Source organism: Pavona decussata, unplaced genomic scaffold, assembly GCF_977016875.1.
Source record: "Pavona decussata unplaced genomic scaffold, jaPavDecu1.1 SCAFFOLD_233, whole genome shotgun sequence".
Taxonomy (NCBI): Eukaryota; Metazoa; Cnidaria; class Anthozoa; order Scleractinia; family Agariciidae; genus Pavona; species Pavona decussata.
In genome coordinates this window covers 2,374,678-2,392,500 of record NW_028145638.1, presented here as the reverse complement: position 1 = coordinate 2,392,500, position 17,823 = coordinate 2,374,678, and the positions used below count along the sequence as shown (strand labels likewise).

General features: G+C 41.6%; 1 protein-coding gene across 2 annotated transcripts in view; it reads right to left on the bottom strand.

Annotated features, from left to right (window-relative positions):
* Positions 1-11,887, bottom strand: part of LOC146458361 (uncharacterized) — a 33,855-nt gene extending 21,968 nt beyond the window's left edge. For both annotated transcript variants that reach the window (XM_085090671.1, XM_085090672.1), the window contains exons 1-4: positions 11,516-11,887; positions 11,244-11,333; positions 11,062-11,133; positions 1-228 (exon numbers count right to left, since the gene is read on the bottom strand). The exon at positions 1-228 is cut by the window's left edge and continues 40 nt beyond it. In XM_085090671.1, coding sequence (XP_084946797.1) covers positions 1-228; positions 11,062-11,133; positions 11,244-11,333; positions 11,516-11,668 — 543 coding nt within the window. In that variant the 5' untranslated portion in view covers positions 11,669-11,887. The remainder of the gene's footprint in view (positions 229-11,061; positions 11,134-11,243; positions 11,334-11,515) is intronic.
* Between the last annotated feature and the right edge of the window lie 5,936 nt (positions 11,888-17,823).

Sequence of the window (17,823 nt, the reverse complement as noted above, 5' to 3'; positions counted from 1 at the left end):
GGTGCTCGAATTCCGGCGAGGTATATACGCCTGGGAAGCCTGAACAAATGGCTTGAGCACTCGTGACCAGTTATCTAACTCCAGTCTGTTCTCGGCCTTCAGGTAATAGGTCATCTTTCCAATCTTCAAACCAATTGAGAATGGTTCACCAGTGTCCCCCTCACCAACAAACATGCCACTACAGTTGTCAAGATTAACAGATCCATCTAGCCTTTCTGTGGAGCAGTTCTACAATGAAGAAACCAATGTACATTGTAATGTATATGCTGAGGTTCAAATTTATCCTTGGTTTAACTTTTATCTTCCTGCTGTTCCTGGGTATGGTAATGTCTGATAATGAGTTTGAAACAATGGAAAAATTTAAACCAAGGATAAAATTGAACCACAATATAATAATAAATTTATTATATACTGTAAAACCTCTATTAAGCCCCCCCCCACTTCCCCCTTTATAGAGGAAGAGAGTCGTCAGGCCCCCCTCTCTTTTAAGTCCCCCCCCCCACCTCCACTTCCCCAGGTTTTCCTTCACAACCAAATTAATAAAAAAACAGATGGTACTGCAGTAATTTATCACAAATATAGCACTTCATGCCCACTGACTGAAGTACAGTTTATTCACTTGCTGGGTATTTGAAACACTGATCACCCTAGTAATTATTTGTTCTTGATCTTTGAAAACAGGAAAAACGGACTTCAATCAGAACGTTAGACATCTCATGTCAACATGCCAAGTTCTAAGCACTGCACAAATCTGCTTTGCAGATTCTCGCGTCCACAAAATGTTCTGGAGTTCCTGGATCAAGTAAATGGGAGATACTAGTTTTTGGACTGAGTGGATAGCGATTCCTTAAGCTTGAGACCAGCAGCATTAATAACTCATCGAGGTGGCACTTTATGCTTCTTCGAGAACTGGACAAATGCCACCTGGCAGATTCTCACCGCCCTTTTGCTTTCAGACAACTTTGAAGATTTTACCAAGGAGCTTGTTGGGGGTATCAGCAGGTATTTCCAACAAGTTGAAATTACCATTTGTCTGCTCCACAATTTTTTTTATATTTCTGAAGAGACATTCCGGCAACCAAACAAACTTTTTCAACTTTAGCAGGCTGTACAGTAAAATACACCTCACAACATTGACCAATCATGACAACCAAGTTAGATGGGTCTGAATCAAGGAACCGGAGACTCAGGTGCATTTTTCAACGCACTTCAACCATGTCAAACTTAAATATGTCAATATCCACATAGTACAAATAGCATTTACTAAGAACTCACTGTGACATTTGGAGAGAACTTGACATAACCATCAAATATAACTAATAAAAGCTATTTCAAGTGTAATCAAAGGTAAACATCACTCATGACCTTAAGCTGATGATGCTCTGAGTTGGAAAGCAAAGCTCAGATGTGATTTTAAGATAGCCACTACATACTGTACACCTTATAGAGTGTTCTTATCAACAGGACTCCTATATCAACTAAATCCATTTTGACAAATAGATTCCATGTTGCCTTACGTCTGTTTAGTTATAGATCACAGATGACGTCAAAATGTGGTAAGAACAAAAAGGTGGCACATGAGGCGCAGCTGAGTGTGTCACTGATGTTCTTACCACATTTCGACGTCTTCTGAACAGACGCACGGCAGCATGGGATCTATTTGTTTTATATAATAAAGAAGCAAAAAGTTGTTAATGGTGAAGTCATCTATGTGTCTGTCCTCCAATAGATCATAAGTAAGAACCAATCAAAATGTGTGTAGAATTCAGCTTATTATATAATTCTCAATAACACCTGTACATCAAGCAGCTGTAGTCATTGTGTAATTTTACTTGTACTGTTAATTATTAAAGGCTGCATTAAATCCTACACTTGACCTTTTTACAATTTAGATACAGTAATGGCTGATAGGGTCAAACGCACTTACAGTGAGTGTAACTAATCTACGATTATCTCCAGTTTAATCCCTAAATTGAAGATCACAGTTCAATCCCTAAATTGAGTCAGATTGCATTCTGTTGTTTTAGCTCAGATTTACCAGAGTTTTCGCACGTGGCCTTGAATTCCTTTCGGGAAAAGTTGCTACAATGTATAAATCTCCTGCTTTGCACTTTGTGTTGTGATGAAAATGGAAATCTTGCCCATAATCATAGGCTTTTATTGCAAACAAAACGTAAAGCGATTATGAATATATGAAACAGATATTTTGAACTGTGGATGAAAGATCCTTGCAGTTAGTACTTAGTTGCAACTTAATAAGCAGTTGACCAGCTCCCAGTAATGTATTTCATTACATTTTAAAAAACCTTCTTTTTGTCTCTAGTGCTTATAAATGTTATAACTTTTGCATGTTGAAAAAACAACTTTTTTTAAGACCAGCATGATGCATATTGCACCCAACTTTTTACAGCCAAAAAACATGTATACATAACTGCTATTATAGATTTAAAAGTTCACCACAGTTTAGCTACCTATTTTTGGTTTCCTTCTGCCTGCTTAGAGAAAACAGGCCACTCAATGGGATGTTTGTTTTCACCCTAAATAGTTTAAAGTTACAGCTTAAACAGGAAATTCCAGTATATAAGGGGCCTGGCCTGGCTGTTCTCATCTTCAGTTGTCAATCAACCATCAGAGCATAAGCAAATGACAAACAAGAGGCATCTTTTTCTATGACCCTTACAATAAAATTGGCTTTCATTTTTGGAGTAGACGCTGTTAACCAAATAACAAACCAATGTCTTGCATTGCTATGGAAACATTAAGAAATTTTGAGGTTGTCGGACCCGAAATGGGGTTCCTGTGGTGCGAGTGTGACGTAAGCCGAACCGGTCAGGACCGGTTTTGGCACTAGAACACGAGGAGAAAAAGAGCGAGCGATCTTGTGAGTACGAGCGAGTTTATCAAACGAGAAACGAATAAATTTTGTTGAAATCATCGCAACAAAAGGTGGCGACCCTGCCAGGACACCTGTGATTCGAGGAAGTAACAGCGAGCGGCGAGAAGTGAGCGACGAGAGAAATTTTACATGTAAACACAGCGAAGAAACACCGAAGTCAACAACATGAGCGCAGAAGGCGAAATCAAAACAATGCAGGAGAAGATTCAAGGTAAACTAAAAATGCTTGAATTTACAGCGGGAGATACAGCGAAAGTAATCGAGACCGGAGACCTGAAGACAATTGAGAGGCATGGAAGCGCATTGGAGCACGTTATTGACAAAACACATCAGCTCAAATTGGAAGTTCAGGAGTTGCGTATTGAAAGTGGGAATGACCCTGCAGAGGTCAGACTTTGGACCGAAACTTTAGATAGCCAAATCAGTAAATTTGAGGGAATTCTTAAAGAAGTGGAATACGTAGCTGCCGGTATTAGATCAATCGAAGAGGAAAAACGCGAGGAAGAGAAACGGAAACGGAATTTGGAGGAAAAGATCCAGCTTGAAAAGGCTAAACACGAAGCGCGAGCGAGTCTTGAGAAAACGGCGAAGGCATCCACGGAGGAATCTGGGAATTTGAGCAGTGTCGGAGCGAAATTGCCAAAACTGGAGATAACTAAATTTCAAGGGACTTTCCTGGATTGGATGAGGTTTTGGAATCAATTCGAAACTGAAATCGATAAGGCTAAACTAACTCAAGTTGCTAAGTTTTCTTACCTGAAGGAGTTACTAGTATCCAGTGTCCGCGCGTCCATTGACGGACTCCCTTTCACGACGGAGGGTTACGAAAGGGCCAAAGCTATATTGAAAACCAAGTATGGTAAACCCAGTGAGGTAGCAAACGCACATATGCAATGCATAATTGGATTATCCACAGTTCATGGTGGACACCCAGCAAAAATCCATGATTTCTACGAGAAGCTAACAAGTCACATACAAGTGCTAGAGACCATGGGCAAGGTTAACGAAATAGGAGGGTTTGTGCGTGCGACGCTTGATAAATTACCTGGAATCAGAGCGGATCTGGTACGTCTAGACGATAACTGGCAAGAGTGGGGATTTTCAGAGCTAATCGAATCCCTGAGGAAGTGGTGTGACCGTAACCCTATTGTCAGCGAAAACCTTAAACCTGAACCGCCAAAGCCTGACCTGCGAAGTCGTTATCCTCCGAACCGTGACCCGCGAAATCGCTTCCAAGCAAGGAAAAATCCTGCTTACCAGAGCAAAGATGAGAGTGCGAAGGTGGGGCGTAACTGCATCTATTGTAATGGCGAGGATCACAGCTCCACCCAGTGCAAGAAAGTCCCTGGCTTGCACCAGCGCAGGCAGATCTTGAGTGACAAGAAACTATGCTTCAACTGTACAGGAACAAGACATCAAGCACGGGAGTGCCACAGCAAGTACACTTGTCAACATTGCGGTGGCAGACATCACACGTCTATTTGTGACAGGCTGCCTAGCAACAGTCAAATGATGTTGGCAACTGGTGAGGGTTCTGTTATTTATCCGGTGGTAGTGGTGTTCGTCGATGGGATCAAATGCAGAGCATTACTAGACACAGGTGCGGGTAGCTCTTATGCGTCAGCGGCTCTGATTGAACGGCTTAACAAGCGACCAACTCATATCGAACGTAGACAGATTGACATGATGCTTTGCTCAACAGTTCAAAAGGTACAAGGGTATTCAGTAACGGTTAAAAGTGTTGATGGGAAGTTTGAGATGATGACGAAGATCAATAAGGTGGACAAGGGTGTTCTACTCACAGTCCCAAATCCGAATTATGGAGAACTGATCAGCAAGTATCATCACCTGCAGGGAGTGGTCATGGATGACGATGACAAGAAGAGTGAGTTACCCATTCATGTAATACTCGGCGCCAGCGAGTACTCAAGGATCAAAACTGAGACGAAACCTAGAATTGGTCAGCCGTCTGAGCCCATTGCTGAGTTCACTATGCTGGGGTGGACGATGATGTCCACAGGGAGAGAAGCCGCGCTATCCAACGTTTATTTGACGAAAACATCGGCAGCGGACTACGAACAACTCTGCTCTTTAGATGTTTTAGGACTCGCAGATAGACCAGAAGCAGACCAGCAAAACGTGTTTGCCGAATTCTCTGAGCAACTGAACCGAAGTGACGAAGGTTGGTACGAATCGGGTTTGCTATGGAAGCCGGGTCACGATCACCTGCAATCGAACGAACGCGGAAGTATCAGGAGACTACAAGGTCTAGTGAGGAAGTTGCAGAGAGAGCCTGGTCTGATAGACAAGTACGATGAGATCATCCAAGAGCAACTCACTGAAGGGATAGTTGAGAGAGTTGTAGACGAGCCAAACGAGAGAGTATTTTACATCCCTCACAAACCTGTGAAAAAGGAAACTGCCGTGACCACAAAACTCAGAATTGTATTTGACGCATCGGCTAAGCCAAGTGAAGATAGTCCGTCGTTAAACGAGTGCTTAGAAACGGGGCCTCCCTTGCAGAATCTGTTGTGGAACGTTCTTGTGCGAAATCGCCTAAAGCCAGTAGCCTTAGCAGCTGACATCAAACAAGCCTTCTTACAAGTACGCATAAGACCTGAAGACCGGGATGCACTACGTTTCCACTGGCTCAAGAACAAGGACCCTTCAGTTATTGAAGCCTTGAGATTCACGCGAGCGCTCTTCGGGTTGGTCCAGTCGCCATTCTTGTTGGCGGGAACACTAAAGTTGCACTTGCAAAGCCTAAGAGAGAAATACCCAGTGGAGGTAGACGAGATCTTGAGGAGTCTATACGTTGATGACGTCATCACGGGGGGCAACACCAAAGAAGAGGTTCAGGACCTGAAGAAGACGATCATATCAGTGTTTGGGGATGCTAAGTTTACCATGCACAAGTGGAACTCCAACGAGCCTCAGCTAGAGAGTGAGAATGTTGTTCCGGTGCACGAGCCTCAGCTAGACGGTGAGAATGGGGTGCCTGTTGATGAACAGCAGAGTTACGCAAAGCAACAGTTGGGAGTTAAGGAAGGTGAATCCAAGATATTAGGTTTGCCGTGGAACAAGAGAGAGGACACAATTGCAGTGACTTTCCCTGAGGAACCTGTTGATAACACTAAGAGAGGAATGCTACGATTCTTAGCTGCGGTGTACGACCCGCTTGGTGTAGCGTCGCCCACAACATTAGTGGGAAAGCTTCTATACCGCGAAGTATGCGACAGTCGACTACCGTGGGATGAGAAACTGTCAGACAGAATTGGACAACAGTGGCTGAAGTTTGTGAGGAGCCTCCCCAACAAGGTTGAAGTACTGCGGAGCATACCAAGGTTCAAGGAGCCGATCGAAGGAGTCCAGTTGCATGTATTCGGTGACACATGTGGAGTTGGTACATCAGCGGCCGTCTATGCAGTGATTACGCAAGCCTCCGGGGTGAGCAAGGGCTTAATAGCAGCAAAGTCAAGATTAGCAAAGAAGAATCTTACAATCCCAAGATTGGAACTTGTGTCCGCTCACATGGCCGCTAACCTGGTGGAGAACGTGAGAGTCGCACTTGAAGGATATCCAATCAAGTCAGTCCATGGGTGGAGTGACAGTACTGTCGCACTCCACTGGATCAAGGGGGGAGGTACTTACAAACAGTTTGTGGCCAACAGAGTCCGCAAGATCAACGACAAAGATTACATTGAATGGAGACATGTCGACTCCAAACACAACCCAGCCGACATAGGAAGCAGAGGCTGCAAGGCAGATCAGCTGTGTAATGTGTGGTTGCCGGGACCACAATGGTTGTCCAAGCCAGAGGAGTGGCCGGGAGACGTAGTGACAGAGCCTAACAAAGAAACGGAAGCAGAAGCTAAGCTTACTAAGGAGGTGTTTGCAGTGGCAGTGGAGGCGAGGGACGACTTCGATGAAGTGCTGGAAAGGCATACCTTCTGGCGAACGATCAGAATCAGTGCATGGGTCATGAGATTCCTTCAAAATTGCCGGAACAAGAAGTGGAACCGAGTAAGCGGACCCTTGACAACAGCTGAGACGGAGATACAGGTCAAGTGGTGGATAAGGCGGGAGCAGCAGAGACACAGTGTAACAGACAAGTTTCTGGAAGACCAAGAAAGGCTCAACCTTCAGAAGAATGACCAAGGAATCTATGTGTGCAGAGGAAGAATTCAAGGACATTATCCGGTGTATTTGCCACCCAGGGTAGTCTTATCAGAAAAAATGGTGCAAGACGCCCACATCTTGACGCTACACGGGGGAGTCGGCCTAACGATGGCGCATGTGAGACAAGAGTATTGGATTCCCCGTCTCCGGCAACTGGCGAAGAACGTGGTTAACCACTGCTATGGGTGTAAGAAGTTCCATGTGACAAAGCTCCAAAATCCACCGCCTGGAAACTTACCAGTGGATCGTACAGAGGGGACATTTCCGTTCCAAGTAGTAGGGGTGGACTACGCCGGGCCCATAACTTACAAGATTTCGAAGAAGAAAGAAGGCAAGGCATACATTTTACTGTTCGCGTGCAGTTTAACGAGAGCGGTCCATTTAGAGTTACTAACTGACCAGACCACTGCTGGTTTCCTCAGGTGTTTGAAACATTTCATTGCGAGACGGGGGAGGCCTACGAAGATTTATTCGGACAATGGAAGAAGTTTTGTGGCTGCATCCAGGTGGCTCAAGAGTGTTATGAGGGAGGAGAAATTGCAAGACTATCTAGCCCACCACAACATCCTTTGGCAGTTTAACCTCGCCAGAGCCCCATGGTGGGGGGGGTCAATTTGAACGGTTGATTGGAGTTGTGAAACAGTCATTTTACAAATCTATGGGACGAGCGTACCTGACATTCGGAGAGCTTGAAGAAGTTGCGCTTGAGGTGGAGGTGGCCGTCAATAACCGCCCGTTATCCTATGTTGAAGATGATGTTGAACTTCCGGTGCTAACGCCAAACGTCATGATGCACGGGCTACCTAACCTCCTGCCAGAGGAGGATGCAGAGTCAGTGGAGGAAGTTGAGCTACGTAAGAGGACAAGATACCTCCGTCGCTGCAAGGACATTCTGTGGTCAAGGTGGACTACAGAATACATCAGGAGTTTGAGGGAGAGACACAATCTCAAACACAAGACCAAGGTGCTGACACTGAAAGTTGGAGATGTGGTGCTAATTCAGAGTGAGGAGCGCAACCGTGGAAAGTGGAACATTGGAGTTGTAGTGAAACTCATCAAGGGGCGTGACGGCGTCGTCCGAGCAGCGAGGTTGAGAGCGGGGAAGTCCTACTTGGAGCGAGCAATCCAACAGCTATGTCCTATGGAGCTGTCGTGCGACGTGCGGGACACACAGTTGAGAAACTCGGTGCAGCTTAATCCTCGAGCCAGAGAGTTCGCCCCTAGGCGGGCTGCTGTAGCTGCGGCGAAGCGGATCAGAGAGATTGCAGAGCAAGGGGACAAGTGAACAGACCCAGGGACTTGCGGAGTCACGAACTATTAGAACTCTTTAAAACTGTTGCTGTTATATAAGCATGGAGCTGTGTGATTATATTTGCTCCACTTGCGTGTATCAAATAGGGGGAGAGTGTCGGACCCGAAATGGGGTTCCTGTGGTGCGAGTGTGACGTAAGCCGAACCGGTCAGGACCGGTTTTGGCACTAGAACACGAGGAGAAAAAGAGCGAGCGATCTTGTGAGTACGAGCGAGTTTATCAAACGAGAAACGAATAAATTTTGTTGAAATCATCGCAACAAGGTATACTTTTTTCAGAGGACACTTGAGTCAACAGCTTGCCACAACTGAATGACGTCTAAATTTGCAAACCACACCAACAAAGGTGTGAAAGGAAGAAGGGGCTTGCCCTTTTATAGTGGAAATCCTCATTTAAAGAAAAATTAGGCAACATACATGTAAATAATCATAGTAGGGTGTTCTGTGGAATGCACAATATTTTTTTTTTTTGGTTTACATGTGAAGTCATATCTACAATGCACTATAGAGTAAAGCTCGGAATTAATAATTTATTATTATAAATAATCATCGAGGGTGTTTTGGCTCAAACAAGGTTCCCTCTTCATTGCTTAGGTTCTAGCAATGATTCTGTTAATGTTTTAGTTTCATTAATCCTGCTATGATGGCCATAAGGATTTACAAGTACAAAATCTGCCTTCTACATTCTATATGTACAATATTTTGTAAACTACCCCTGCTGGGCCAATCAGTCTGAACAACCAAGCAGATTGTTTTTGAGTGCTTAAGCTCCATCAAACAGAAAAAAAATCATGATTATCGCAGAACGTACAGTGTAAGTGGTCACTTGTTATTAATAATTATAGAACTATTGTCTGATTCACAGCTCTAAAATAGGGATGAGAGGTTTAAGCTGGGCATAATTTTAGAATAATTAAAAATAATTAAAATAATTATGAACAGCTTAAACCTTTCATCCCTATTTTAGAGCCACGAATCAGACAATAGTTCTATAACAGTTACATAGTACACCACATGAATGGCATGAAATTTCAATGGATTCTATCATTTTTTGTGCGATGTTTGTTATCATGAATCATAAAAAAGTTCTTGCAAAAAAGGTTCGCCTTTAAAAGTTAGATGTTGGGTATTGCAAAAAGCAACCAACAGTATCTCCAATTTGCAAAATAAAACCCCAACAAAATTCCATGCAATATACACATACATACATTTACTTGAGTTTGTAAATAAGATAACGTGTGACCATTCAAACTATGTACGTCATGTAGCAGTACTTTCATGTGATGCTGTATTTAGTGGTTCAATGTTTTGAGTCTGTGGATGAAATCCTAACAAAAGGTGATACAACTGTTTATTATGCCCTGCAAGGTGTTTCTCTCTTATGAGTTTGTGGATGAACTCCTGAGGTGTGAACATTCAAATAATTAAAGAATTAAAAGCTATTGAGCAGCAATTTCCTGTGGTGCTGTTTTGTTTATTTCTTCCTAGTGGGTATGAGAATTTTTTAAAAAAATGAAATCTGGATGTTGGTGTTCTTGGGCTTAAAGAGGGATTACAGGGGATTTATGTTATTCTTGAGTAATCCTGTCACACTAACAAATGCTTGAAAGAAAGATTAATTTAATTTTCAGGGCACCGATTCAAGATCGAAGACAATGATTGGGTCCAGGGAATATCATAACCAGCTAATCCCAGTACAGAAATCTGCAACCACAAAATGGGTAAATTTGAGATCTGCTTTGTACTAACAAAAGATAGGGAGTGCTCATTCATTCCGTTGCCTGAATTTTCACTACATACTTTTTCCTACAGTGTAAAATGTAATGAATTAAGTTTTAATATGCATGCCATTTATGCATGTACAACACCAGGCTATTAACAGCCCTTATCTTTGAACAGAAAACATGCAACCACAGACTGTCATAATTAATTTACATTGGAACCAAATCAAACATACTTTCAAGTCCATTCTAAAAAGAAAAACATTGATTTCATTCAAAGCGCTTGCATTGTACCACCAAAATACTCTTTGTGTAAGGTGCATATTAAGTTGTCTGTCTTTGCGTCCCCCGAGGGCAAACAGAACAATAATTATTTCATTATTCAGATATGTATGCCATAGATCGTACCAACTGAAGTTTTACCGCGAAGTAAACTAACACCGATCGCGGGTTAAGGACTTAAAAGGATCGCCAGTGTTTACAAAAATCCTTCTCTCATTACAAGGTTTGAAAACCGACACAATTTTGCATACTTGAGCTTCCGCAATCATCTGCAGTATGCAATCAGACTATAAAACTTCGACCTCCGTAAGATTGCTGAAAACGCCGCATTGTCACAGTATTAAAAGTTCATATGTCAAAATATGTGCTCGCCATTAAGAGCAAATATTTACATGCAGTGAGTGAAGCAGGGTAGCCATATAAAAGTGCTTACAATTTGCATGCGAGAAACATGAACTTTTAAACAAAATACTTTTCTCATTTTTCAAATGAGATCGCTGTGAGATATTCCTGAGACCGAATGAAAAGAATTTTTATTCCTGTTTAAAATAACACAAGCAGAAAAGGTATATTGACTGGATATACAGCGCAACACACTCAGATTGCAAGTTTTCACTAGATGAAGTTGCGTTGTAAATTTCAGCTACGAGAAATTGATTTTCTTAAGCTTACCTCCTGTTCGTTGTAATAAAAATAGTCGAGTGTTCCCGTGGAATTAAGCACGAACCAACGTTTGTTCCATCGCTAACAAATTAATAAAAGGGAAACAAGGTGTATTAAAAACATACATTCCTCGTTAATGACAATAAATATCAACAAATTCATAAACGGAGCAAGGGAATATCGTGACCTACCGTAGGAATAACTCGTCCCTTTTCAACGGAATCCTGGTTCGTGATACAAAGCACGCCAGATTTCACCACAGTACGTATTCTTGAATAAACCTAACAAAGAACATATAATAAATGTTGAAAACATGGGATCTCTACTTCGCGAGCAAGATCTGCTGTGTTTAGGGAAAAGTAATTAACGACAATATCCGAGCTGAAAATATTATCGCTCTCTTTCCAAGAGCTACAATTAAGCCTGATTGTCGATAGACGATTGCTATGCTAAAATTTTCTACCTTCTGAGTCGACTGCTTCCTTGCAATACTTTGGAACGATGCATCTGGACCAGCTACCGAAGTGCTGTGTGCCTCTCGAAGCTTGAAACAGTTTTGACACTTGCTGTTATTAAATACATTTGGCTTGAAGTTTCTGCAAGCCCGATCAGCCATAGTTGAATGAAGACTTCACTGCTGTTTCATTGTTGACCGAATTGAAAAATCGCCGCCTTCTTTCGACTGACTTATGTCGCAGATCGAAGGGCGACGAAGGTGCCTTTGTAAAATTCAAACTTAAAAGCTTTTTGTGGGGATTCTAAAAGAGTTTATGAAATTCTAATACCTCCATCAACGACGCCCCGGTAAGGTTGATCGTTTCAGAAAACGTTTTACTAGGCATGCGTCAGCTGTGACAAAAACAAACTTACGCCACCCTGCTGAAAACCATAATGACGTCATTAGTTGCTGAAGCGCTTTTACGGAAAATCCCTAAAACCGGTTTATAAAATTATAAAGTGAAGCTTTGATTTCTAATTTTCGAAGTTTCTGAAAGGGCAATGCCATTAACCTGCGATCAGGCGTTCTTTTTTTCGGCGTCTGAGAAAGAAAAAAGAACGCTTGATCGCAGGTTACAATGTCATCTATTTTTAGTGTAAATATAATTATTTGCATGTACTAGATAATAATGGTGTAGTTTTGCTAAACAATTACTGCACTGGCATAAAGAATTAGAAAAGAATGTGTTCACGACTGCTTTATTAGAGAAGCGAAACTATAGAATGGTTTTCCTTTAGAAAATAAATTGTATTTTTTATGCAAATATATCTTTCTGATTGAGTGGTTCCGCCAGTATGGCCGCCATAAAAAAAAATCACTTTATTTACCACATATGATTTTTTTTTGTTTAAACAATATTTGAACACGACATTTGCTCTAACAGCAACTAAGCGCTCATCGAGAGAGCTTACGTCGGATCAACTAACTTGCATAAACACATGGCAGAAACGGACTATTTACAGGGCTAACACGAGTACAATATGAAAACTAAAGCGAGATTTCGTATTAAGAACAAGGGTATATTTTATCGAATGAAATTATACGTTTATCGAATGAAAATATATTTTATCGAATAAAAAGATATTTTATCGAATTTTGCTACATTTCGGCAACCATAAAGGATGACTTGCTCAAATATGGTCTATCACATTTGATTGCACATGGTTGGGATGGAAATGACGGAATTTTTGCACTAAAAACGAAGAGTAGTGGAAGAGGGTTGGAATTGGCCAAACCGGTTAACTTCAAGATTAGAAATGTCGCTTTTTCTAACTGATAGCTGAGAAATAGCGGCGAAAATTTAACTGCTTCCCCGTGTTCACTTCTCTTGGCCTCACGAAAGGCACATGGACCCGTTCGGTAAATGCAGGCTATAATTGTTACATGGCTACAGATCAAAAGTCCGATGGATGATTATTGAAGAGAAATTAGCGTCAACAGTCAACCAATGTCGCCACTGGTGATTTTGATAGTAACCGCAATTATCAGTCCCCGTTGGCTTTCTCTGAGATTTAAACCACGCGTGCAAAATGCTATACGCGGAGTTGTGTATATTTGTATATTTGTTGGAAATAATAATAAATTGAAGTTGAATTGTATTAATTGAATTTTTTTATGTATGTTAAAAGGGCACCATTCTGGTAAAACTTGATACTGGTGCAAGACAGACAGACAATTTATTTATTTCAACAAGGAAGTTCTTCAATTACAAGCGAACTGATTTCTAAGAAAGCTAGAGTCTAAGAATCCATACAAATAATGAAAACGTCATAGATTAAAAGTGAAATGTTAGCCAGAAGTCTAGGGACCCCGTACCCCGTGAACCTTAGGATTTTATTACAAAGAACTGTAATATGATGTTGACATCAAACTGCAAGGCCGTGCCCCACTAGTTTATTAATTAGGCATTTTTAAGAAAACAGCTGATCTTGTTTCCCAGTCACTTTGAGCAAAAATGATCCAAGCTGCTCGATTACGGAGTAAAAGGAGAACTTAGTCAGTGAGCATCCGGGAGGAGCCCCCTGTGAAACTTAAATACCCCCGGTTTTACTTTTTATTTAGCTACACGTTTCGGAGACTTCGGAAGGAAGTATTTTTTCCTTTGGTTGCACCGTTGATCGTGGTGTTGCAGTCGCGTCCAGTAATTCCAAGTTACAGAAAAATCTGATCTGCTCTCTGTTGGACTTTTAGGCCATTCACATCGCAAAGTAAAGTGCATAATTTTCTCGTTGGTTGCGTGGTTATTACCCGGCGGGGGGGGGGGGGAGGGACACTCTATAATAGAATCAGAGCGGCCGCTCCTGACCCGAAAAGGGGACCTTTTTCAGGACTGAAGAACTTAAACTTTACGCCTCAAACAGACCCAATTAAAACAGATTGAGTTTTTCTACTGTAAGGGGTACAATTTCCTATGGAAGGTATATGAAAGGGTTACCTTTCCTGTCAAAAATAGTTTATAAAAGGATAAGGGTTTGGGCCTCCGGTCGGAGTCAACCAGTATAAAACTTTTTGAGTATCCCCTCCCCGGGGATTACTGGGCTGATTTTATTACAACTTTTGCAAGTTTACTTTGGGTCTAGGGGATCAAGGGCCCGAGGGACCAGGGCCCCCTCCTCCATTCCCCCTGGGGTTCGTAGTGCCGAGGCGCCGAGATATTTTGCCAGTTTTACGAAGAACAGCAAGTCGAGCATTCGAGAACGGTCCACCACTAACCTGCAGCTCTGGTTCCACTACTGATCATATTTGACGTGACCGTGGAATGCACCCGTATGAATTGTACTTTAAAGGAAAAACGGCTCATTCATTTGCAGGTCTGTGTATCCCACAGGGTAATTGCTTGGATACATATGTCATAAAGATGTTAACTAATGTCAAAAAAAAAGGAGTACCCAACGGAACCGCTTGATAAAATACCTGCTCCAGAGACTGATATTGAGCTGGGTAGCAAATTTTAAACTCGTGAAAAATCTTGCTGGGAATTTGATCTTACCGAAACCTCGCTGTTAAAAGGTATATTGCACAGAAACAGGTAAAATCAAAGAAACAGACACATTGGAAATGAAATTTCACTTTGCTTTAGTTTTCGTCCTTGAGCAAAATACGGATTATAAGCGCAAGTGTCTCGTAAAGTATTTACTGCTAGCAAACAAAATTTGTAAATGTGAGAGGGATTTGCAATATCCAAAATATTTATCTACATGGCAGGCTCTTGTACAACAAATACCTCAAATATTTGATAGCGAAACTTAAGTTTAAAAGAACAGCAGCTACAACATCTTTATTTATTATTTTAAATATTACAGAGCAAAACATAAAACCTTCTGTCGATAGAATAACGCACAGTTATTAACGGAAGAGTTTGCGCTTTCGTTTCAGCTTAAAAACGTTCCCCTTCGGCAGGGAAAAATTCCACCATGCGGATGAAATTTCAGGTGAGACCATATGCGGAAACAAATTTTGAACTCAACTTCTTGCAAAAATTGGGAAATTTTATCTTGCTATTTCATCTCACCAAAGCGGAAATTTTGAGCTTGCGGCTTGCTTTAAAAGAACTGGGAAACGTTCACCTTGGGTTAAAATAGGTCATTGATAATATAAAAGGCGCGCCATTGAACTGATAATGCTTTCACCGCCCATATCAAGGGTACTGTATAAAAATCAAAGATAACTCTTTCTTAAGGACTGTCGACAGGGAAAAAATTCATGACAAAACGTCAAAGGATTGCATTTCATCGACAACTTAACAAACTTGTTGTCAACAAGGATCCACAACTCAGTGGACACAAATTTTTCTGATCTCTTGGTATTTTCTTTGCGGTCTCGGATCGGATGAGAAACAAGAACGCTAATACAGGAATATAACAAAGAATCATTCGCTACAAACCGCAAACCGACAGACAGTCAACCTTTGCTTGTTATCAGCTCATTTGGTACACAGAAAAACTGTATTCGATCATTTCGCTCTGCCAGCTCTGCGTGCCAACTCGACACGGGGGGAGAAAATGGCGCAGTGGTAAGAGCACTCGCCTCTCAACAATGTGTCCTGGGTTTGATTCCCGGACTTGGCGTCATATGTGGGTTGAGTTTGTTCAGTGTTGGATCTCGTCTTTGCTCCGAGAGGTTTTTCTCCGGGTACTCCGGTTTCCCCTTCTCCTCAAACTAACCAACTTTTCCAAATTCCAATTCCATCTGGCCCGATTATATTTATGATGAGCCTCTGGCTAAGATAAGATAAGATAACTTTATTTAGACACGGTAAAGTCCTTCAGGTGAGTATAAGAAGAAAAAGAGAAAACTAACTTTAACTAACAATTAATAACACAATGCAATAAAATATAAGAACTGAATATGTCTACTTTAACATAAAAGTAAAGTTATACGGTAGTAGTCCTGTTTGGATAGCTCGGAATTGCGCGAGCATTCCCCTTGTTATTAACATGAAATAAATTACTTTACTTTACTCTACTCTACTCTACTCTACTCTACTCCACTCTACTCTACTCTACTCTACTCTACTCTACTCTACTCTACTCTACTTTAAGGACGGTGCCTGTAAACGTTCTGCGCATCTCGAGAAACTCGCGTTTCCTATGGGCGGGTGCCTACTAATACAGGGATATTTTTGCCCGCTTTAAAGCTATGCGGAGAAAGCAGAACTTTGCAAGTGATCTTGGTATCCAAAAAGAAAATTGGGGGAAATCATGCATTTTTCAGAGATAATAGAGCTTCAATTTGAAAAAAAAGCGCCATACATTGCTTTGCATTTTGCTGCTTTTCAGATTAATTGTTGCTTTGTTATCTCTAACAAATGCGTGCTTACCTCCAATTTTCTTTTTGGATTTCGAGAGCCGCTACTGAGATCTGCTTTTCCCTCATAGTGATAAACCGCGCAAAAAGACTTCGTAGAGTAGAGTAGAGTAGAGCAGAGCAGAGCAGAGCAGAGCAGAGCAGAGCAGAGCAGAGCAGAGCAGAGCAAAGCAGAGCAGAGCAGAGCAGAGCAGAGCAGAGCAGAGTAGAGTAGAGTAGAGTAGAGTAGAGTAGAGTAGAGTAGAGTAAATGTTTGCTATAGGACTGTCTCCTTTTCACCCACTGAGAAAGGAACGAGAAAATCTGTTGAGTTTGCCTGTGAATATAGCCGGCTCCCAAGTAGGGTATGGGACGAAGACTGAAAAATCGGCGAGCCGGGCGTGGTCTGGGGGTTCCACTCTCCGAGCTCGATTTTTGTCTTTGCCCTATGCTCACTTAAGAGCCTGTTCACAGGCTACAGTTGAGTTAGTCTAGTTCTCACTTGTCGAAGCTGCTGCGGTATTAGCAAGACCAATGTTTAGTTACTACACTGAAAGCTCCCTTATCATCAAAAATTTAATTCATTTCATAAACTAAGATTATTACATGTATTTTTTAACTTCTGGTTAAATTTTATCAAGCAAGGGCTATTTGGGAATTAATCATCTACAAGACAGTCCCAGTCGTAACGTTCTAGTGTGGTTCTTTACTTCAACAAACTTTTCTCAATTTTATTGTTAGCAGTATTCAATGTCCAGCACCGAAAAGCTGCACTATATTTAATTTACACACCACTGAATATTGTAGCTTTGTTTTTCTTTTACACTTTACATTTGTAATTTCCCGTTTTATCAGCGCATTAATTTATAAATAAACTTTATTTCAAGATATTTCATTCAACGTTTCCAAATGAATAAGGCTGAGCGACAAGATAAAAACACAACTAAATATTTCCGTGTTTCGTACGCTAAGCCACTCTGAGACGGATTTCTGGACGCCGTCCCCTTTCCACGAATTGATAGGACTATCACCGTAGAAAGACCAACAATCCTGGCCAAAAATGTTGGGACGATTTTCTAAAACTCACCACGAAATTGCTGCGTTTATGTACAGTCCGAATGATTTCAGTACCTATCAACATTACTTTGGGGAGGGGGCTTCCAAACTTCGCAAAAAGCAGCACCACCAAGCTTATGGCGACTGGTTATAGATATCCAGAACACAAATGTACACTGCTATTTTTGTAATCTGTTGGCCCAGAAAATATTGGCCAGGATTGTAGTATACGAAGATTTCACGGCGAAGTATTAACCGGGACGACCGAGAGTTTGTAGAACGGGTAGAAAAGCACCTGGACAGCTACCCTCATCAGACCAGTTTAAAAGAAGTTTGAATTTCATGTCTCTGATTGGCCAGAAATGTCTGGTGGTGTATTTTATTCTGTTTAACGGGCATGCAAGCTGCTTTCATCGCACCACTACTTCAGT